At 40.3% G+C, this 23,269-nt stretch overlaps 1 protein-coding gene across 1 annotated transcript in view; it reads right to left on the bottom strand.

Annotated features, from left to right (window-relative positions):
• Abca13 (ATP binding cassette subfamily A member 13) overlaps positions 1–23,269 on the bottom strand; it is a 564,237-nt gene that overhangs the window by 132,391 nt on the left and 408,577 nt on the right. Inside the window, exons 44-48 of the mRNA XM_032916398.1 lie at positions 18,950–19,033; positions 12,694–12,763; positions 8,193–8,311; positions 6,131–6,218; positions 392–503 (exon numbers count right to left, since the gene is read on the bottom strand). Of these exons, the coding sequence (XP_032772289.1) occupies positions 392–503; positions 6,131–6,218; positions 8,193–8,311; positions 12,694–12,763; positions 18,950–19,033 (473 nt within the window). The remainder of the gene's footprint in view (positions 1–391; positions 504–6,130; positions 6,219–8,192; positions 8,312–12,693; positions 12,764–18,949; positions 19,034–23,269) is intronic.

Below are 23,269 nucleotides of genomic sequence, written 5' to 3'. Positions count from 1 at the left end.
CATTAGGGAAATCTTTATTCTCTACTACGGTGTTCCATACAGCCGTGTCCTTAAAATTTTAATTTACTTTTTGCTTCTATATGGTATTAAACTGTAGAACAATTTTTGAAATAAAAATCTCAGAACACCTTTAGTTTCACAGCCAAGGTCACAGATTCAAGAAGGTGGAACATTTCACGTGAGAGGCAGAGGGAGTTCGGAACTTGGCTGCATTTTTGTGCATGCAGCATCTGATAGGAAACTGCTCGCCATTGCTCATGCCATTCGTTACTAATTAATAATTAATTAAAGGTAAAAATTTTAATGTATAAAGTAAAAGTAAAGCTTCTACTTTTAAAAATACTGCTACATTAAAAGTAGTTCGTTTACACTTATAAAAAAATAACATTACCATATTGTCTCCAGTCTGCAGTGTAGGCAGGTAAGTTCTGCCATAAAATCAGGTTGTTGAGATGATTTAGGTAGGAGGGTAGAGAATGGAAACCCTTCTGGTTGTACCACACCTGAAACAGAAAAAGATGATGGATCTCAAAATGGTTCTTGGGCCAGAATACATGTGACAATAAGCTTCCACAGCACCTGAACGCAGGACTCAGATCACTGTTCCCTCGTGGCTGACAGTGACAGCCAATTCCAGTCTGCTAATTTTATATTTATCTCAAGCATATAATTTACAGCTAAAAATAGATTAATTTTCCCCAGAACAAATGCGAATGTAGCTTTATAATTACAGTCTCGCAGGATTTGGGACTGAAGCCCATTATATATATTTTTTTCCTCAGTTGGTAAGCTAATGAAATTTGACCTGCAAATTAAAGTGTGGAAGATGATCAGAAAAAATGATTACTTTCAATTTAATAACTGCACGTGGAACATTATTTCTCAAAATAAATTGAATTGAACATTTGTTGAACATGGAGAAGAAACCTATATCCCTCTTGAAATGAGCAAGGTGAAGGAGAAAAAAAAGGCAATATAGTAAGGACTAAATGCTGAATGTCATAAAAACTGCTAATGGGACCACTGCTTCCCATTCTTCAAATATCAAGATTTTAACAAATGAGAAGGCAAAAGGGAAATGGGGGAGATAATGTAGTCCTCACCCTAGATCAGAAATTTTTGAATTTTATTTTGATTTTGCCTGCTTGATTTAATAGAGTATTTTAGATTTACAATATCTTAGAACACTGATCACAGCAAGTTAGTGGTAGACATTGGATAAAAGGGCTAGAAAGTTCGATGTCTCTGCTACTCGCTATGCCTCATCTGCCTGGGCTCTTAGGTTTCTGTTCTAGGACATATAAGGGGCCTCCATTTCTCAACAGCCCAACTTCTTGGTTCTCGGCCACGAGACTCTGCCTGAACACTTGCTTTGGACCACAGAATGAGACAATAGAAGAGACTTGAAAGGAATGGAGATGCACGCAGCATCCTTCCTGAGCTCTGATGTTACGCAAGGGACCTGGCTGAGCTGACCAACTGGAAGATATAACACAGAGCAGAGTTGAGCTTAGACTTCATGCACACCCGCCCTGAGTGCATTCTCAGCATGTCATAAGGCTCTGAGCATCCCTTTTGGATGTCAGCCAGGCTTTGTTTCCTTCCAGAAAAAGGATCCTGTTACCAGTCCTTTATTTCCATTTAGCTCCTCCGCGGTTGATCTAAATACCTGCTTTGCGTTGCTTCTCATTACTGGTCACTTCCCTACAGAAGGAGTTGTGCAGAGACAATCTTCTCGGCTTACCCTGCTGTCTCGCACAGCAGACACAGTTGTACAGACGCACCGTAGTGGCTACTCCTATAGCCTGACCCCGCTATAGCCTGTGCCAGCCTCCTTTAAATTCGTAAATTAAAACTCCCAGTAGAAAACCTATTTGGATTACATCCTAATATATTATGTCCATATAATATGTATACATAATATATACATATTATATAAATAATAAAGACACTGATCCATATGTATGTCTGTCTATCTCTATAACCTCTCCTGTCGCATTCCTCTGAGTATGTGGCTTCAGGGCATGCAATGCATTTCCCAAGGCCAGCAATTAATAAAGCAAGTATTTTCACTTCAAGTTCCCCCACTCATATGAAGGATATTTTCCTTCCTTAAATATTCTAAATTAAATCATCTGTCTTCCTCCTATCAGAAGCCAACAGCACATGCTCATTCCTGCCCATGGCGAGTCCCGTGGCGATGACAGCAGCAGAATTTTACAGACGCTGAGCTGAATAGATGGCCTTTGTTCAGGCCACTAAGGTTTGGAAACTTTGGGATTGAGTATTTATGTGGGATCGGATAACTAAATAGCAATTAACACTGGCAAAAGGTAGGGCTGCCATAGAACCTGAAAATACAGGGCGCCATTTTAAGATTAGCACTTTGGTGACAAGAGAGGCTTGTAGGAATTTGGGAATAGGAGGGGAAAGGTGCAGAAGTGCTCGGGAAAGTGCAAGACAGTCTCTGCGGACCACCGATAAATGTGAGTCCTTATTACAGAGTGGTGTACATTTGTCAAAAGTGTCACCTATGCTATCTCTGAAGACAAAATACAGAAACTGCCTGGCAGACCTGGGCGAGATGCTGAGAGACAGAGTCTCCCATCACACAGTAAGAGTACAGTTAAGTGGCCCTCTCAAAGGGACAGAAGGACCTCACACTTCCAGGTGTATATTGCTCCCTGGCATTCTGACATTCCCCAGATCCCGGTAATTAAGTTTAAGAATTGGCTAAGTGCTTGTCTCAACAAGAACCACGGGCACAGCAGCTTGTGGTCCTTAATTACATCAACAAACAGCCTAGATGCTTCACAGCGAGCCGCATGAGGCGTCAACACCTAACTGCACTGAATGCCCACCGCAAGAGTGTATACAGCCCAGCCTTCCGCAGGCCAGCTGAGATGCTCAGCGACCATTTTACATGTCCTGTTCACATGGCGCTCTGAAGGAAGATGACAGATGGCTGTCCGAGAACAGAGCTGCAGACCATTGTAACTGAGAGACTGGGGGTCACTCCCAGGAGCCAGAGTGAAGGCCGGGCTGGGAAGCACATTCACAGCCAGAGTAATGGTAACACTAAGCACAGCCCACCCCTGTCCAGCCCTGCAGTCACAGACTAAATCCTTCTGTACTGAGAAGACTACCGATGACTTGTAGCTACTTCGAATACTTACTGTTTTCTTATTTTGCAATAAAGAATTGAGTGAGTGAGCTTCCAGAAATAGAATTTAAATGGTTCTTGGGCTCCACTTTCAATTTTTTTTTTTTTTACTGAGGGATCTTCATCTGAGAGGGCCTTTATTAGTTTTTTAAATCGAGTAATTTTTAAGATGGTCTTAAAATTTTCACTAAGGATTTTGCACCATTCAAATGAAGTGTCTCCTTCTTTTCCTTCAAAGATTTCTTTTCTAAAGCAACATTGTGCTCTATGCAAATGCTTTCCCTGTTGGCCCAAAAGTCAGAAAGTGAGATAGTTTAGTAAAGAAAGTAAGAACACATTCTGTTACCTCCGATTCTTGCTTTCAAGAATCACAGGTAATGATTCCTACGAAAGGGAACTTAGAACAGAAAGAATAAAAAGTCAGCCTGCATGCATTCGCCTCTGTAAAAGCATAGGGAATGTTTTAGACACACACACACACACACACACACACACACACAAATGCACACACACACACAAAATGCACACAACACACACAAAACACACACAAAATGTACACACACACAAATGTGCACACACACAAACACACACACATGCACACAAACACACACAAATGTACACACACATTCAAATGCACACACACAAATGCACATACACAAATGCACACACACACAAATGTGCACACACACAAATGTGCACACACACAAACACACACACATGCACACATGCACACATACACAAACACACACACATGGGTATGCATACACACAAATGCACACATGTGGGTATGCACACACACAAATGCACACACACACAAATGCACACACACACAAATGTGCACACACACAAACACACACACACACACACAAATGCACACAAACACACACAAATGCACACACATACACACAAATGCACACACACATACAAATGCACACACACAAATGCACACATACACAAATGCACACATACACAAATGCACACACACAAATGTGCACACACACACACATAAATGTGCACACACACACACACATGCACACACACATAAATGCCCACATACACACACACACACACACACACACACACACAACACACACACACAAATGCACACACATAGACACAGAGGCATTCCATACTCCCTGAGTCACATGCCAAGTCATCTTCATATCCAAAGTTTTACTTTTCCTTCACAAGGACCGTGAAAATCATCCTTTATATCTTAGGAACACAGGCAGAGAGCTGGAGGAAAAGGCTGCTGCTGAAAGGCTATGAAATCACTGGACAGGACAGCAGCTACCTCTGGGCTCTGACAACAGAGCCTTCGGTCCTCTCACAGTATCAGATTTCTTAGCTTTCTAGAAGCAAGTGCATTCCATGAAGGGTTGATAGAGCTCATTCAGTTGCCTATAAAGAGTATATCAGCCGGCAAAAAAATTCCATAAATCACCACCCATGCAGAAGACCCATATGGACCAACGGAAACAGGAGACAGAACAACACACATGCCCCTTCTACCTGACTTCTGGGCAAGAGGCTTATGCTCCAGGCATCTAAAGCAAAGGCACAAACATCTAATAGCAACAAGGAGTGGAGACTTGGGTAGAAAAGTCAAAGCATTGTTACAAAACTTCAACAGGACCCTTCTACAAATTAGTCATATTTTAACTGCGTCTATATAATACCTTTCGATATAAGCCAGTAAATCCATTTAAATTATTTCCCTTTAAGTTCTGGATGCTGGGATTCTCACGTTGAGCTATAAATCTATACACACATTGATTTTAAAAAGGAAAGATATTTGTAGAGTCCTCGGCCAAAGGAGGGGTTTCTGCACAGTTTGTACTATGACTTGGGATTTTCTTCAGGGATTAGACTGTAAAGTCCAGCTGTTGAGACTTTCTCCGGGGATTTTTATGAGGTGCCTGTGGGGTACTTTATCACCCTAGTAACGGACACTCGCAGACAGTGGCTTATATGGATTAGCCTCTCAATTTCAAGAGAAGCACAAACACCCTGCTTCCCAGTGAGGAGTGTGACTCCTGGGCACACAAGTGCTACAGTGGTTTTTGGGGTGAGTTTATGAGCAGATCGGAAACCTACGCAGGAAAGAATGAGTGACTTGGCCATCTCTCCACTCACTCCTTCAGGCTTTAGCTTTCTCCCCTAATTTATTGTTTTGAATTTCCCTCTCACATGCCTCTCTCTTGCTGCTTCCCTATTCACAGCAACTAAAAGCTTTGGTCCTTCCATTTTTGTCCATTTTAAGTTTATGTCGACTATTTCCTTATAGGGGAGTGGGCATGTTATTTAGCACTTAAATATTCACACTAAGGAATTTTATACAATTCTCACTTCCTCCCAATGAGGAACCTCCTGCCTTCTCCCTCTAATTTTAATAGGACTATGCCTAACTCCCAGGGTACACTTGTTAGGACACAAAAACCCAGAGCCTCTAAGATTCATCCAGATCTACTACTCTTTGCTTTTTGTTGGGCTGGCATGTACTCAACCTTTTGGAAGATGAGGAGTTCAACTCCATGCATAGAAGAATTCCTTGGCAGCCATGAACAGTGATGGTAGTACCTTAAAAGTTGATCGGGAGGCTGGAGAGATGGCTCAGTGGTTAAGTGCCGTGGCTGTTCTTCCAGAGGGCCTGAGTTCAATTCCCAGCAACTACAAGGTAGCTCACAGCCATCTCTAAAAGCAGATCGGCCCTCCTTTTGCTTTACTCTACTAGATGAAATCCTATCTAAACAAAAAGTAGTGGCCTGTTCGTTGTAGTTCTATACCTTCTAAAATAATCAACTCTTTTCTTCTCTCAAGAGAATCTTCATAACATAGTCATTCTCAATTTTCAGTAACAAACAGTGGTATTTGATCTGCCTTTGGAAAGCCCATGCTCAAAAATGTATTTGGGCTTTTTTGTTTTGTTTTTTGCCTTAAATACCTTCTAAAACATGAAGCTATTACCTTTGCCAAAGTCTTTGGTTTTGATGTGTTTGTCTTCACATCGTCAACTTCATTGGGTATTTGTACTCCAAACGACCAACCGCCAAGCCTATTAGGAGTAAACATGATGTTAGTCCCAATCAGATTACCAGAATTTCCACTCAAAGGGTGATTCAGAACTACTATCCATAGTAATTACAGCCATATCGAGACAGCAGGCTGCTGAGCATGGCAGACCTATCACATGAACTCACCAATTGAGATACCTACCCATGGTGGTAACCTGGCCTCAGTCTGGCATCCAGAGAGAGGGTATCACTTATGAAGAAGGAGTGGGCATGGCTCACCATGCTAGAAGCTCTACTTATTAGAACTTAGCAGGAAACTAGCACGGTGGAGGACATGACCGTGACTCTCAGCACTATTTTAACTCATACCCACTATTCAGGATGAATTGCTTCAGTTTAACCTTATGACTATCTAGCTTGGCTCTCCTGCTCTGCTTCTTCCTTTTATCACTCTCCGGGCTTGCCTTGCTCTAGAAGGCATTGCAGAACTACCGTGTGTGAGGTACTTCTCTTTTGAATTGTCCCAATACCTTCCACCAGTTTTGTCAATTATTGCACTGAGTTTTGTAATCATTAACTTGCTGGTTTGCCTTTCAGGCAGCTAATGAGTTTTTCCTGGGTGAGAATTCTATAGCTTTATCTCTGTGGGCTGTATGGTATCTTATACTTATTAAGTCTCCCAATATAGCTGACATAAGAATAAAGGTAAGAATAAAGGTGCATATTAATAATGGCTTCTCGGTCTCTGGATGGAAACAGACTGAAGAACAGAGTTGTGCCCTAACACCCTTACTGCAAACGTTAAGGACTAGGGATGCATTGCCATCTGGCTCAACTGAATTCATTCTTCCATTCAAACAGGCTTAGACTGGGTACCTCTGATATGCCAGGTACTATTCCGAGTTCTGAGAATACAACTTTTATCCCATCAAGTTTAGGAAGGAGAAGTAGAGATTGTAGGATATATTTAAGGATGCTAGGAAGGAAGGAAGCAATACAGATGCAGGAAAACCAGAGGGCAAAGGTGGTCAGCGTTAAGGGTAGTAGTAATATATTAGCCTGGCAAAGGAGGAGAGGAATCGGATGCAAGGGGGCTGCAGTATCCTAGCAACATGGACACCGAATGGGATGTCTACGATGCAAGGCAGTGTGTTTTGGAGACTTTGGAAATTAGACAGAATAGTAAGTGCTGCTGACATTGCAAGCAATGTGACGTACACACACCTATCTGTATCCGACTACATCTGTAGTCACCTCTTTCTGTCTCCAAAAATCCAACGCAAAAATTTTCTGAAAGCCCCAAGGAATCGTAAGACATGATTTGTTCTCAGGTCCCATTACTAGGTACTACACAGTCGAGGACATTTTTATAAGAGATCATCATTTCATTATGCTATTAGCTCGTCTGCTCTGCTCCCTGAAGCAGCGAGACTGCCCCTGGCCCCCCTGCCTCTGCCACTGATGAGATCTCAATTGATATGATTTCTCCCAATGCTTTAAAGCCTGGAAGCAAGCAGCGAAGAATCTGATTAAGGCCTACAGCATGGTTTTGGAGTTCACATGAACATCAAGGTACACATCACACTTTTGGGCTTTGCTTCACATTAACATTTGAAACAATGTGGTTCCCCCCACCCCCCGAAGCATGGTTCACTCTCAAAGTCCATGAGCTCCACACATCTGTGGTTATTCAACCAACTATGGGCAGAAAATATTCAGAAAATAACTGTGTTTGCATTCAACATATATAATTATCATCATTATTATCATTATCCACGAAACAATGCAGAATAGCCGTTCGCATAGCATTTGTACTCTGTGGTACCATAAGTCATTTAAAAGATGACTACAGAATGGGGGTTCTATGCAAGGAGCATACCACCATTTTGCATAAGGGATTCAACCTCCTGAGGATTTGGGTACCCTCTGAGTCCTAGAACCAGTCTCAGTACATGTAGAAGGACAACTGTAATTCAGAGAAAGTAGGAAGGGTCCAGCAACAGTTTTGTACACACCTTGGTTTTGCAGATGGCACCAGCAAGTATTCTTCCACATCGTAGCCCGAGAGGTTGAGCAGTGTGTGTCCCAGGCAGTTGGTCAGATAGGGAGCGCCAGCACTTTTATTTGGACACTTCTGTAATTGTTTTCAAAGGAATAAAAACAGAAACTTTTTTTTAGAACCCGCAATCTACTTACTGACATTACTTTAAACTGAATGTGACTTTTCCTAGCTTTCGATTTTTAATAAATTATCTCCAGCCTTTTATACATTCTGATCTCTGAAGCCTCCTTAAGAGCCCCCTGCAGTCAAGAGTTTCGTCAGAATTCCACTGTGCCCTCTGCTGTCAATTATATCTGAGAACTTCAAATCCTTTTTTTGCATGTAAGTTTGGGCAGATCCGTAAGAACTAAAAAAGGAAGATGTTTTCACGGGTGTGATCTTTCATTTGAAGAAGTTGCAAGAGTCTGAGGCAACTAGTAGGAGAAAGATAAGCAAGAGAATTCAAAGGCCTGTGTTTCTTTCATATGTGCTAGAGGCCAAACTCAAACAGCCTTCTGAGGTTTGCCCAAGTCTGCGTGATGAAATGGCCATCAAATGAGTAAGGAGGAAGTGGCCAACTAAAATCGTCAATGTACGACTGCCACTCCACCACAGACAGAGTTCATACTAAATTTGCTGGTTCCACTTCAGTAAGAGCAAGCTTGGAGGAAATAATATGTGAAAATAGAAGAAAAAAATGTCTCTGAACTTTTTACTCCAGTGTTGGGACTTTGTTTTCCTTCAAAACTGGAATCAAATCTCCCTGCCCTAACATATGGGTTTGCTGCTTGCATCCTATGTACATGCAAGAACTGTGGCAAATCAAGAGAGTTATAGAAGCTTAAAGTATGACTTTCAGAAAGGTATAGATTAGATAACAAGAATTTTAATTGCTAGAAGTTGTGGCATAACTAAATTCTCACATGTGTCGAAGTTTAAAAACCCAGATCAAAGAAACAGCAAAACAGCTGCTTTTAGATGCTGTAGCCAGAAGGGAACATTAGAAAGCTGTTGGTCACAGCCCCAAACCATCAGTTAAACAGAAGGTGTAAATTCACAGGCCCAGTGCACACACTCACTCTAGATCAAACTGTGCATTGTATACTTGAAAATTGCTGAGCTCATTCTCTTTCTTCTAACACAGAAACTTGAAGGAAGTTCCATTACTGTGGAAGGATTCAGCAAAGTTACTTAGTATGTTCCTTCCTGCTGGGCATGGTAGCAAATGCCTTTAATTCCAGACTCAGGAGGCAAAGGCAGGCAGAGCTGTGTGAGTTCCAGGACAGCCTGTTCTACAAAGTGAGTTTCAGGACAGCCAGGACTGCTACAAAGAGAACCCCTGTCTCAAAACACCAAATAGAAGATAGGTAGGTAGGTAGGTAGGTAGGTAGGTAGGTAGGTAGGTAGGTAGGTAGGTAGGTAGACAGACAGACAGACAGACAGATATTCATTCCTTCAGGAATAGCTTGCCTTCCACAACATGTGGAATGATTATTCTGACCATCACAAATACATAAGTTGTCTACTTAGCATTTAAAGTAGATGGCTGAATAATTTAACCAAATTAAAGTACCTTACTCACAAATTCAAATAAGAACCTTTAAAGTTTCCTTGCCTCTGGTATTTCTTTCTAATCCCCCTTCTAACTGTGAATCAACATGTATCTTTCTAAACACAATCTGTATTTTGATGAGTTCCTCGCTAAGAAAATCAAAGTTTTATGACTCAAGCCCTGTAGAAAAATATATTTAGCCTCTTTTTTAACTCTTGTAAGTTTTGTTATCTACAAATACACCCTCTGGAGTCAAATGTTCTACCCCTGAGCTATATCCCCCAAATATACTTTCTGTGCTAAGCCTAACAATGATTCCTTAAATATCAGGTCTTGTTCTTGAGATCTGCCAATGCTACCATATGTGGCAATGGGTGTGACGACTATCATTCACTAAGTTATTGATATCCACTGGAGAAATCACACTGGATAGTCAGGCTGGGCCCCCATGGCAGCATCCGTGTCTCTTTAAAATGGAAGTAGGGGAGATCAGACAAGAGTGACAGAGGATAGGGCAGCACAGTATCATACACTAGAGTTGTGTAGCTACGATCCAACAAATGTCAACTGATGTTATGAGAAATAAACCAAGGAGTGTCCCCTACAGACTGCTGGCACATAGTGTGATTTCGGAACACATCACTGATTTAAGATTCTACCCCAGAACTTGAAAGGACAAAATTGCTTAGTTCAGCTGCCCAGCATATTGCAATTTGCAGCACCAGCCTGAGGAATGTGGCATCCCTGTGGAGTTTCGCACAAGGTCACATCCATCCCTGATGGTGGGGTACTGCCCACACTGCAGTTATTATTCACCAGAACTCGGCTGAAAACATCCTATCCATCCTTCAGGACCACCAAGAATCCCATCAACCTCAGTCATTACACAGTACTGTCTCCCCCTGGAACTCACCCTGGGTTTCTCGGTAATAAACAACCAAGGAACAATGGATATGCATATGAGAAAACAGATGTGTACTCAAGGCTTCTGAATGGTAGAACTTAGAATGGTAATTATTTTCCTTTCAGTCAAATGAAGTTAACTGAGAGTACCATGATCAACAGAAGTAAGGGAGCTAATGTTGGACATCTGTTTCCTGCACGCACGTTCCTATGTCTCTCTAGAGGTAACCCTAAGGCGCAATAATGCATGCCACAGGAGGCTGTGAGGTCCTTGGATCATACTAAATTGACTGCTATTTCTCAAAGTGTGTTCCAGAGAACACAGAGGTCACAAAAAGAAAAAAGAAGAGAAGAGAAGAGAAGAGAGGAGAGGAGAGGAGACAAGAGGGGAGGGGAGGAGAGGGGAGGGGAGAGAAAGGAAAGAAGGAAGGAAGGAAGGAAGGAAGGAAGGAAGGAAGGAAGAAAGGAAGAAGAGAGACAAACAGAAGCATCAGAAAGCCCAGCAGGAGGACAGAGGAGGGGAAAGGGAGGGGAAGAGGAGAAGTAGGAAGTGATTCTTTAGTCAAAGCATTGCTGACAGGACTGCATACTGTCCACCCTGCTATCTATTCAAAGAGAAGTCATATGGAACAATTCCTTACAGAAGCAATAGCAATGCTGTTTTAGCCACTATTCCAGAAGTGTGCTTGCCCACAGATAGCACTCATTGGGCATCTTTCTTTTCTTGCATGCATATTACTGAAATCTTATATTTCGTGTGAAGTGGGAGCCACAATACCATTCTGATAGTTCTTCATTCTCCCTATCCCTTGACGCCCTATCTAACTCAAATAGACTTTAGACTTGTGGTGAGAAAAGCCATCACTGTAACTGCATGGTTAAATCCAGGCACCAGAGCAAGCGCTGAGAGCACAATGTTAGAGGTTTCACGATAAACTAGAAGAACAGAGACAAAGAAAAATAAAAACAACCTTTGGCAAGTGTAGAGAGGCAAGGCATGCAGGTGACTTCTCTGACCACTATGTCCACTAACATGATGCCTGCTAACCTTAGAGCCATCAGTCCTCATAATCCCCCACTGTGTAGCTGCATTGTCTTTCTTTTTTATTTCCTGAATTTTGTCTAAGAGAAGAAAGCAAATGAAACTATTCAGAAGCCAACTCTCTAAAGTAACTAAACTGCTGGAGGAAATGAACCCCGTGGGACACTAAGTTAAAAAGGCCCATGAATGTGTTCTTATGGTCCTTCCCTTTATGGATGATGAGTGAATTCCTCCTAGTTTTCCTCCAGAGTCCTGACATTGCAGGCATGACCTCCAAGTCTACTATACTGGATGCTGGGATCAAACTTAGGGCTTTGTGCAGGATAAGGCAAGCACTCTATCAGTTAAACTATGCCCTTAGCCTTTTACAAGTAAATTAAGATCGCCACATCTGATGGTTGGTTGTAGTCGACAGATCTAAGCCTTTCACTAATTACCTTCCACTATTTCCTCTGAGGTGAACTGCAATCAATTTTCCAAATGAATTTCAGTTTGTTTCTCTTCACAGACAACATAGCTATGGCTTTTACCTCAAAAGCAGAATGTCTACTTTCATATATCTTGTGTACATCAATCATATTAGAAGTCCAAAGACGTGGCTTAGGTTTGAATGTCTAGCTCCTAAAACTCGAATAAAGTTATGAAGAAAGCCTTGCGATCACCCTGTCTTGAGATGTGAAGAAATCTCCCCCAAAGAGGAAGTCTAGCTTCTCATCTCTACCTGAAGAGGATTCAGTGTTGCAGTAGAGATGTTAATGATTAAGAGGTATGAGCATGGAATGAACAGACAGCAGGGATGAAACTCTCCACAAGTATGTAATGTAGACATTAAGAGACTTGAGCAACAAAATATGAGGATCAGGCAGATAGAAGCTACTCATTTATGGTTATTGTTATTACTATTATTATTATCATTATTATTACTCCTACTATTTGAGCTTTATTCTTCAAAAGGTGAAGGGTGCTTCAGAAACATACCAGGCAGCCACATGAGTCCTGGAATTCTGGGCCGGAATAAGGGTCCCTATGCCAGCTTGAAGAATTCATCCTAAAGGGGAGAAAAAAGAAAAATGGAAAGACGGTTTAATGAAAATACTACTTTATTTCCATTAAAGCACATTTTGCCACAATAGAACATCTTTCAAAAAATGGCTACCTCCTTGCCACTAAGACAGAACTCTGGCTTCTGTTTTCACAGTGTGAGCTACTAATCTGATGACAATGATTTAGGACCGTGCCAAGATTGCATGACGTGACACGGGGATTACTTGGCTGTGGACCCCAAAACTCTCGGATAATAAACAGATATCAAGAAGCAACTAGCAATTGCTTATTAAATGCATTAGATTGACATGTTTATTCACTTCTGTGTTGTGTCATAGTAACTTAATCACTTAAAGAGCTACAATTAAGTTTCCACATGAAAAAAGATTGTGAGAGCTTGGGAGACAGTGAATAGTAATGAATAAACAACTCGTAAACTGTAGCTATATTTACTTATTTAACTCTGTGTGTGTGTGTGTGTGTGTGCGCGCGCGCTATAATACAAGTGTTGAGGACAGAGAATCACTGCTGGAGTTTGTTGGTTAGTCAGTTAGTTGGTTGGTTAGTTAGTTAGTTAGTTAGTTAGTTAGTTAGTTCATTCATTAGTTAGTTATTTCTCTCCTCCCATCATATGTATCCCAAGGATTAAGCTCAGGTCTTAAGGCTTGGCCACAAGTTCGTTTACCACTGAGCCACCCGGTTAGCTGTAGAAAAGCTTTTATGTTCTATTTTTTTTCTGTAGGTTTTTATCCTTGAACATTCCAGACAGTAAGACTTTTACAACTCTAAGTCAAATTTTACTTTAGTGCAGATAATTAGTCTGAATTACTCAAATATGGAGAGGAGGTGAAATTCACATTAGTTTTAGCTTATTGCCTCCTCTCCCTGCTTCCCAGATCTCAAGGCAATGGTAGCAGCTTTAAGACTTTAAGCCATTACTTGATGGTCACACAGCAGAAGGACTGACCTCCCAAGCTGAACAACAAGCCCAGGCTCTCTGCATGGGCGAGTTGTTCCAACAGAGCATAGACGGGGAAACAACACCATGTTGGAAAAAAAAAAACAGTTCAACAAAAAGACAATTGTCAGTTCTGCTCATCTGGTTGTCAAATATAATTTCCATACAATTTTCTAAATACTAAAGGTGAACACAGGCTTCCCTAGTATTAATACTTTGTATACTAGCTCATAGGGGTTTCAGTTAGGAATTCCTGAGTTAACATGGAAACAGTGCTTAAGGACTTGCATGTTTTAGCCAGATGGCTGTAATCTAATTAGTTTTGTTTTTTTAAAAAGAATGACTCTTTGCATCTCTTACATACAACAGGAGGTACTCTGTACTACAGATGCCTGGAACATTAGCCAAGGGACTGCGAGTTGTGGTGTAAATGTGGCCTCCCCTGCAGAGCCCATGTGTACCAGAGTTTGGTCTCAGAGAGGTGGTGTTGGGAAGGGTAGAGTATCTGAGAAGGTAAGCCTGGTGCAAGGCAGTCCAATCACTGCAGGCTTATGCTCTTGGGATAGCCTCATTGTTTTCATGGGACTGTATTTACTTAGCCTATGAGAGCTAACAGCAGACTTAGAGCAGGCTGCCGCAAGCAGAGCTAGCGTGGTCTCTGGCTAGCTACCTTGCTGTGCATTCTCTTTCACATATCATCTACCATTGTCAAATCACTGTTCGTCAGCCACAGAACTCCAAACTAAATAAACCCATTTTTCTAAACAATACTCTGCCCCAAGTATTGTGTTATTGATGAACAAGCCTGATCCCATGGTAAGATTCCAAACCATCTTTTTACAAGGTCAAAGTAAGCTCATTCCTGTTTCCTGTGTTTGGGGCTATTCTCTCAAAGCTCACTTTAGAAAGACAGTCCTATCTGACAGAAAATAAAGCCTGCTTAATTTGACCAAAAACTTTGGGTCAGTAGACTTTACTCTAGTTCAGTAGGATTAACATTATAGCCACAAAAGGAGAATAATATAACTTTGTATAATTTAATGAGTTGTTTCTAAAGTCCTTGTTGTCACATCTTATTCTTCTGTTATTATTTTAGCTTTCTTTGGTAGAAAAAAAATTCCCTAAGATTTGAATGCTAATACATGACAATACAGATTGGAGGTTTTTGAGCATCTCAGCCTCCAACAGTTTTTGTTGGCGATTTATTTTACTTGCGCAGAGACTTATTGTGAAGCTCTATAAGCATTTACAAGAGACAGGCAGATGAAACTGACCATTAGGAATCACACACATCTCTGTAAGTTTCAGTCTAGACATTATCTAAATATACTTGGAGTTCTCAGAGCATATCCCTCATGTGCTCTGTAGCACACAACAGCATTGTTGTTTCTGAGTTTAATGGGCTTTGAACATGGTCCCTACCATTTGGGCTGAAAAGGTCTTTCTGCTATAGGTGTGCCTGGAGTTTTTAATAGCATAATATGCGCCTTAAATCTCAAATAGAGGGACAGATGCTGTAAGAACCATCTTTTTCCACAAAAAATGGTTTTCTGAGATATGCACGTGCTTAAAGGGACAAAGAAGCATCACAGGTGTCACCTTGCAGTTCCAGGTGAAGGTTATTTGTGCCGAAGTGCAAACACGTTGGTGATAACAAAGCCAGAGAGTGGTTGAGTAAGCTATCCAGGTCACAGAGCCAGTGAGGGTGAGATCTGACCGAGGCAGCCTCGGATCCAGCTGTGTTCTCCACCTGCACCTGGATACCTCAGGTTCATACTCTGTGCTTTTTACCCTTGATCTTCACAGTCATCTTCACAGATGAGCCTGACCGGAAGCAGTGCCAGGAACCATCAAGCCAGGCTGCTAGCTTACCCTGAGTACCAGCTCTGGGCATGGAAGGGATGGAGAGTGAGGGTGTAGAGTGGGGGTGGGGGGAGCAGCACTGTAGAGGAAATGAGCTGGATGTACAGACAGAACATTGAGCATCTGCCATTCACAAAGCACTGATTTCACCTCAGTGTTTCCTTTTGAAAGAACAGATAAAAGAATTGTTCTATTTTTCCACTAATCATTCTTTCCTTGATATGAGATTAGGTCAAGCATGCGCTCCTGTTTCTGTTCCTAAGAGGTACGTGTGTGTATTTTATATCCTGTGTGTTTTTAGTAGAGAAGAGAAAACATCACCTCTGAACCTTCACTGGATAATCCCCTTTGTCTTCCAAGAGAAGACTGAACTGAGGCAACATAATTGATTTTCTCATAATCCTTCCATTCTGACACCATCAATAGTTACTCAGTCTCAACTCATTACAGGCATGACTAATGGGCAGAGTCTATAGTCATGAACTAGGAAACATATATCTAATTATTTTGTCTGGGTTCGTATGTAAATCACTGAAAAGACAGCCATGTAGTATGCAGGACAGTATCACGGCTTTTATCTCTGGCTTCATTTGTTCTGTCTGGAATTATAAATTTCTTAGGAGAAGATCTTTTGCATTTATTTGGTCCCTCTAATAATACTTGACCTGCAGTGCATCCTCAAGGAATAATAGGGGAAATAACGGTAATGGGAGCGTTTAGGAGGCAAGGCATGTCTTATCAGGGTTCAGGAGCCAGGCATTCCTCTACGCCCTCAGTGTTACCCCAGAGCCCCAAAAAGCCTTCTTCAAAGCAATCAGTACATATTGACAGGGTGGTTTTTTATACTTGTTGTTGTTGGAAATATATGAAATTGGCAAAATACCAACAGCAAAAATTGAGAATTTAAACATGTAAAACCTCAGTCATGGTTCTAATTTTATGGGCTTGAAAGGATATCTGGAGGAAGAAGGGAAGAAGGGTATGTAAATGTAGCCAACTGTTTTGAGGTCGCCACTTAAATGCAACATGGTCATTTGTAAATACTGATCCCATGTTTAAACACGGATTTCTATTTTTCCTCACTGTCTCACCAACTTGACTACCCAAACATGAGCTGAACAGGGAAAACACCAGTAGACACACCAAAATAGATGAGAGAAAGCCCAAGAAGCCTCAACCCTACACAGAGAACTGCAGGCAACTAAGAAATGCTAAAAGTGGGAGAAATTGTCTTTCCAGGAGAAGAGCATATCACTGAAAATATAAATAAAAGTATGATTTTACAGATGGGACAGGTTATATTTAATATAATATTATATATAATATAACATATATGAGCATTTATATATTCATATGAATACACAATGACAATGCAAACAGAGACTATAGATTTAAAAGGGAGAAAGAAGAGGTATATGGGAGGGGCCTTGAAAGAGGAAATAGAAATAATATAAGTTGTAATTATATTATAATCTCAAAATAATGCTTGAATAAATTAAGGAAAAAAGACAAGAAGGCCACTCATTCATAGACATAAAATATCAGTTACAATCCAGAGGACATGCAACAAGGAAAACAATGCAAACATGGTTCAAGGCGGTGGGTAGTCGCAAATGGGATGTCGTGAAGTTGTGGTTTTCCACTCAGCGCCCTTCATGAGACCTTGGGCAATTTATCAACTTTTTCTAACATTCAGTTTCCTCATGTATGATGAGATACTGTCTCTCAATCGTCTCAGGGTTTGGGTGGGATTTAGGTAGACCAGAAGCAAAGGCAGTCTGGAAGCTGGGCATTGCAATGGCATTAACAGTAACAGCCTTCCAGGCATGGAGACACACGTCTCTGATTCTAGTACTACAGAGGAGACAGAAAGAAGAAGGATTGGGAGTTCAAGATTAGACTCAGCTACCTACAAACTCTGAGGTCAGTCTGGGATACTTAAGATGCCAAATCAGAACGAAACAAAATTATAATTAATACTAATAACACCAGCAGCAGCAATAATAGTATCTACTGCCTGTAAGCATTTGCCAGGTATCATGACATACATTCCCGGGTTGATCTTCGCGTCAAATCTTCTGCTGTTCAACTTATCTACAAAATAAGTAAGTTAGATAAAGAGTTTCCTGTCACAGAAGGAAATCAGGGTTTTCTAAGTTTAAATGGCATGTCTGCAGTTGCACAAACATGGGACTGGTCACGGCAGAACCGTGAGTGAAGATAGTGACTATTTTTTAATTTTGATCACTTCAGAAAAGTCACTGGGTTTACATTAGCTTATTCATACTAAGATACTAAATGAATATTGAAAGTGTGGCATGTATACGTAGTAGAATATTATTCACCATAAAAAAATTAAATCATGTAGCAACCATGAGTAGCACTGTTTGTGAACAGTGAAGTAAGACAAAAAAAAGAAAACTATTACATCACGTGTGTGTATGCGTGTGACCTATTAAGTTAAAAGAAATGTCTTGTACTGAGAATTTTAAAACCCCAGTTATGTTATGTGAATATGTTTTTTTATTTAATCCCAGCCAGAGGAGAGGCTACTTTCTAGCAGGTGACTATCATTTGCTCCAGGAACTAGCAAGGGTGTGTTTTTGCTGGCTGCAAATAGTTTACAGTTGAAGTTCTGGGGACTCTTCAGAGCTCTTAATGCCAGAGCCCCAAAAGAGGCTACTCCAGGGAAGCAAGGGGGCCACGCCTCCTCGCCTCCTCAGCTGCAGCTAGTTCCTGTCGATGTGGCTTGTCAAGGGTTCATGAGCAAAGAGGTTGGAAATGTCCTGACAATAAACGTTGGATTTGCCCCAAGAAGTTCAGTGCCCCTAATCAACAGGAAGTAGTCTACTTTGTGGTGTGAAAGAGGTCTATGCTCCCTTCCCTCTATGACCTTTTTTCTCATCTACCTAGTGTTGGAGGGATGGAAGGGGTTAAGGTGGAATAACAGTTGGAAGGGGGTAGACTTACAAGAACACAATAAATAGTAAAATGTATGCCAATGATGTCTCAATATGTACAAGTTTTCTTTAAAGTAAGCAACAGTAAACACACAATTCATGCTTAATTGCTTAAGTCCTTTTGGTTCTCTTATGTCAGAGGAATACTACCATTTTTTTTTTCTGGAGTCCTCCAGAGCATGTGTCTATGAAAGGTAGGAAGAGGCAATTAAGCAGTTGCCTCCTGGCCATTCCATAAAATGAGACCCATTAATTAGACCCACTAATTAGACCCATTAATGTTCTACTCATTAAGCTGACTTTCACTCCATGTAGCCTAAGTGGGAACACAGACTAACCCATCCTCAAGGCGGCCTCCAGAGCTGCTGGTGTTAGCTTCTCGGCCACGCTGAGGGCACCAGATACTTACCATTGAGCATCAGAACAAACAGGGTCCTGATCTCCGAACCTGCGCAGAAGCACGTGGGTGAGGTCCGGGTCATGGTTCCCACTGCTGTTGAAGGTGAGAAAACAAAGCACCATTAGGAGCAAGCAGAGGACTCACCCTAGTCAATCTGATGGGGATAAAAGTTTCCAGAGCACCAGGTAAAGCTAATTTCCCAGTTCTTTTATAGAAAAGGTCATGAACAAGCATGAAATTGAAAAACGTCTTTAAGCCCAGGTTTTGTCACCATCCATATACATTTGTGTGTATTGCCTATCAAAGCACATTATTTTTCTCTATTTTCCATTAATTTTCTAACCACTTTTACATATTTTCATGGATTTAAAATCGAATTCAAAAGGCTGCCTAATATAATGCTATCGTATGTTAATTTATTAAAATCAGTAAAATTATTTTCTCCATGCTGGAGCCTTAACTTGGAACAAATATTCGTCCTATTACTCAGCAATTCAAAACTGCAAACTATATTTACATCCTTTGGTTTCTACATGTCACTGAAACATTCTTCTATAGAAAGAAGTCTTCAGTGCACAATGGGAACTGTGCTTAAAGCACACTTAGGACGATGTTTAGTTTACTGACCATAAGCCTCACATCTATTCATAGTTCAAGAAATATTGCCAAAAGTCAAGGTCATTGATACTGAATTTCTTTACCAAAGAGACAACCAGTAGTAATACATCTATGTCATTGTGAGGGAAAAATGTAGAAATAAACAGTAGGAAAAAGTTGAAGTTTTGTACATCTGCAAGAAACATCTGGAGTGAGAAAACATAAGAGAAAAGAATACAATAACCTCTTTAAAACTAGAATAATTAGTAGTGTGGTTCATTTCAGTTGGTTACAATTCAGAACTGGGATATTTCTTAAATACAAAAGACGTTTACAATGGCAGATATTATGCAGATATAGTTGGATAGAATATCGACGAAATAAACTGGAGAAGGTTAATAAAATTTATCTGAAGAATTCCAGTTCCAGTAGCAAAGGAAAATATGAATTTTTACAGAGCAGAACTGGATAGAAGTCCAGAGTCCTCTTGGAGTGATTGGCTTGGTAAGTAGAGCTCTTTTCTCTCAGAGACAGAGAGAGCAACACCTGATGGTGACTAAGCCATGGCTTAATATAGAAGGTCTCAGAAAACTGAACTGTACTTTCAATAACACAAATCTTAAATGACAGAAAAGAGAGAGAAGACAGATCAAAAAGGTTGCCACAACCAGAGCATTAGCCAGAAAGGAGGAACAGGAAATTTCTTTGCACTCAACCAGGGAAGTAGGAAGGTACCATTTAAATTTTTTAAATTAATTTATAACATTTATTCATTTGGGGTTTACCCACATCATGAGATGACAATTTATTGGATCAATTTTCTCCCTCTATCATATGGGTTCTGAAGACCAAACTCAAGTCATCCAGCTTGGTGGCAAAGTACTTTATCCACTAAGTCATTTTGCTGGTCCTGTGGGATTCCCATTTTTAAAAGATTGCCATACTAGATCTTAGCCATAGCTTAGCCACCCTAGGCTGTTCTGAACAGCACACTGTGGGAACCAGAGCAGAACAGTTCTGAACAGCAGGAAAGAAACTGAGCAAGCCAGAGTCAAAGCAGGCACTAGACATTGGGAAGAACCAGGGTTAGAACCAGCATTTTCAACTCGATTTGTAAAGGTTCTCTTGGTAACAGGACCATGCAAAACATCACCCAGCACTATGACCAGTATTTTTAACCAACAGAGTAAGAGACATCCCCTGCCCCAAGGTATACATGGCACTTGTGCTATGACTTATAAAAGCTTATACATGGTGTAGATGAAACCCTAGAGTCAACACCAGGTCCAGTACCCAAACTAACAACTACATTTATTCTGAGGCCCTAAATCTGCCTTCCCCTTTCACATTTTTCCTCTATTTGCTATCTAGTATCTATTTAGCAAGTCAGCTATGTTCTTCGCTGGTTTTGTTCTTCTTTTTTCTTTCTATTTTTCCCACCTGTATTTTTTTCTAATATCCCCTTTGATAGGCCTTCCTAAAAGATAAAGTTTCTCTGGTTGGAGGGGAGGAATTTCTCCACCTCACATTCCTGAGTGGGGATGCTAAGATTGCAAAACTTCTGACTGCCATTCTTTACGTTTCTCTTCTCATTTTACCTTCCCCCTAAGAGGCCTCATTTTCCCTAATTGTCCTTATTGCAATTTTCCTTCTGTATTTTTCTATCACTCCTTACTAATCACTAGCCTTACTCGGCTTTTCTCCCTTCACTCATACACTCTGTAACCAGTATATAGTAAAAACACTCTCATAAGTGTTCCTTCTCTTCTTAAAGTGATTCAATTGAAAGAACAATTTCTCTTTAATTATCTTTTATTGTATGTTCACAAGGGGGAGTACTGGGTATAAACTCTGGTGTGACAAGCACAGGGGCTGAGGATTACATAATTGAGGTATGTCCTCAGCATGGGGAAGAGAAACAATATGTCAGGTATACCCAATCCCCCAGGAACACTGAAAACATGTCCACTCAAACAATAAGGCTGATTTTTTTTTAATTTCAAAAACAGCTTTTCTCAGATGTGTACATGCAGAGGAAAAACTAAGTACGCAAACATTCAAAGTATTAATACTCCTAAAAACATTGATCCCAGAGTAGTATTGTCCAATGAGAATGAGTTCAAGAACACCCCAGACAAAGAATTCAAAACAAAATGTGTTTTAAGTATGTTCAAAGGAATCTAAGAGGGCAGAACACATGAAAGAATACACAGAGTAAATTCACGTGAGTGAATTAAGGAAGTCAATATGGAAATATATCAAAGTAAATTTGATGGGGGAGCCGACTTACTGAGAAAAACGAGCTGAAATGGAAATGAAAAATTCAATAAATCCAATGAAGTTTCTTTGGAAAGCCTAACAGAGTAGATCGAGAAGAGGAAGTGTTAGAGCTTGAAGACAAGGCAGATGACATGGAACATTCAGATAATTACAAAGATAGTGAAAAGGAAGCTACAAGCTGAATGTGTGATTCGAGGACACAGCTAAAAGATCGAACATGAATAACAGGCAGGCTTGGGATGATGTGTCTAAAACTGTGAAAGTTAAAAACCAGTAAACTCAAATTACTATATTCTACAAAGCTACTCATAACAAATGAAGAATTAAAAAAAATACTTTCCATGATAAATAGAAACTAGGAGAAGTTGTGCCTACTGAGGAAGCCCTAAATTGATACTTAAAGAACTCTTTCAGAGCAAAAAGAAAAATGTACACATCCATGAGGCTACAAGAAAAAATAATAATAAACTGTGATAGGGCAGGAGTTAATCATATGAGAATTAATAAAACAGCTAGCTCTACCAAACCAACAAAATGACACACAAAAATTAAAATTATAGACCAATCTTTCTGGTTCATTTGGATATAAACACTGTCAATAAAATTCTTGCAAATTGTATATGGCTCAGTGGGTAAAAGTACTTTCTGCATAAGCACAAAAATATACAGAACCCATATACAGTAAGACAGTAATTCCAGGGCTCCCTTGGTGAGATGAAGTCGAGAAAGAATATACAAGACCTGAAAACCAACTGCGACCTCCATACACGATATGTATGCACACATCTGAACTCACATAGATAAGCATGTACAATGTTTGTGCATGTATTGCACACACATGCACACATCAAAAATGTCATTCCTCACAACTAAGTTGGTTTTATTCTAAAGATACAGAGGTGGTTCGACATGTATAAATTAATAAATGTAATATCTTACATAGGTTGACTCTAGGATGGAAATCATACAATAAAAGGCATAAAAAAACTTCCATGCAGCATCAATTTATAAGAACAATTCTGAAGAATCAAAACATTTAAGGGACATGTCCCAATAAAGTAAAGGCTATATATGATAAATATTATACTAAATGGAAAAAAAACTTTAAATATTTCAACTACAATCATGGATACAAGAAGCATGTGCAATTTCTCTTTTATTATTCACTGTTGTACCTGGAAACTTAGCTAAAGCAATCTGGCAAGAAAAAAAACTAAAAGAAACATAATTGTGAAAGGAAAAAGTCAGAGTAACCTTAATATGCAGATAATATGATTCAGGACATAAGAGTTCCTGAGGAGGCTCCCGGGAAACTCTTAGAGCTGATTAGTGCTTTTGGCAAGTGGGAGGCACATCCAAGACTGACATAAAAACCAGCCATGCTATACAGCAATGGCAAACATACTGAGCAATAAATCATGAAAATAGTTTCATTCCCATTGCTCTGAGTGG

Source organism: Rattus rattus, chromosome 11 (assembly GCF_011064425.1).
Source record: "Rattus rattus isolate New Zealand chromosome 11, Rrattus_CSIRO_v1, whole genome shotgun sequence".
NCBI classification, from domain to species: domain Eukaryota; kingdom Metazoa; phylum Chordata; class Mammalia; order Rodentia; family Muridae; genus Rattus; species Rattus rattus.
Note: the sequence above shows the minus strand (reverse complement) of the source record. Positions and strands in the feature narration are given on the sequence as shown.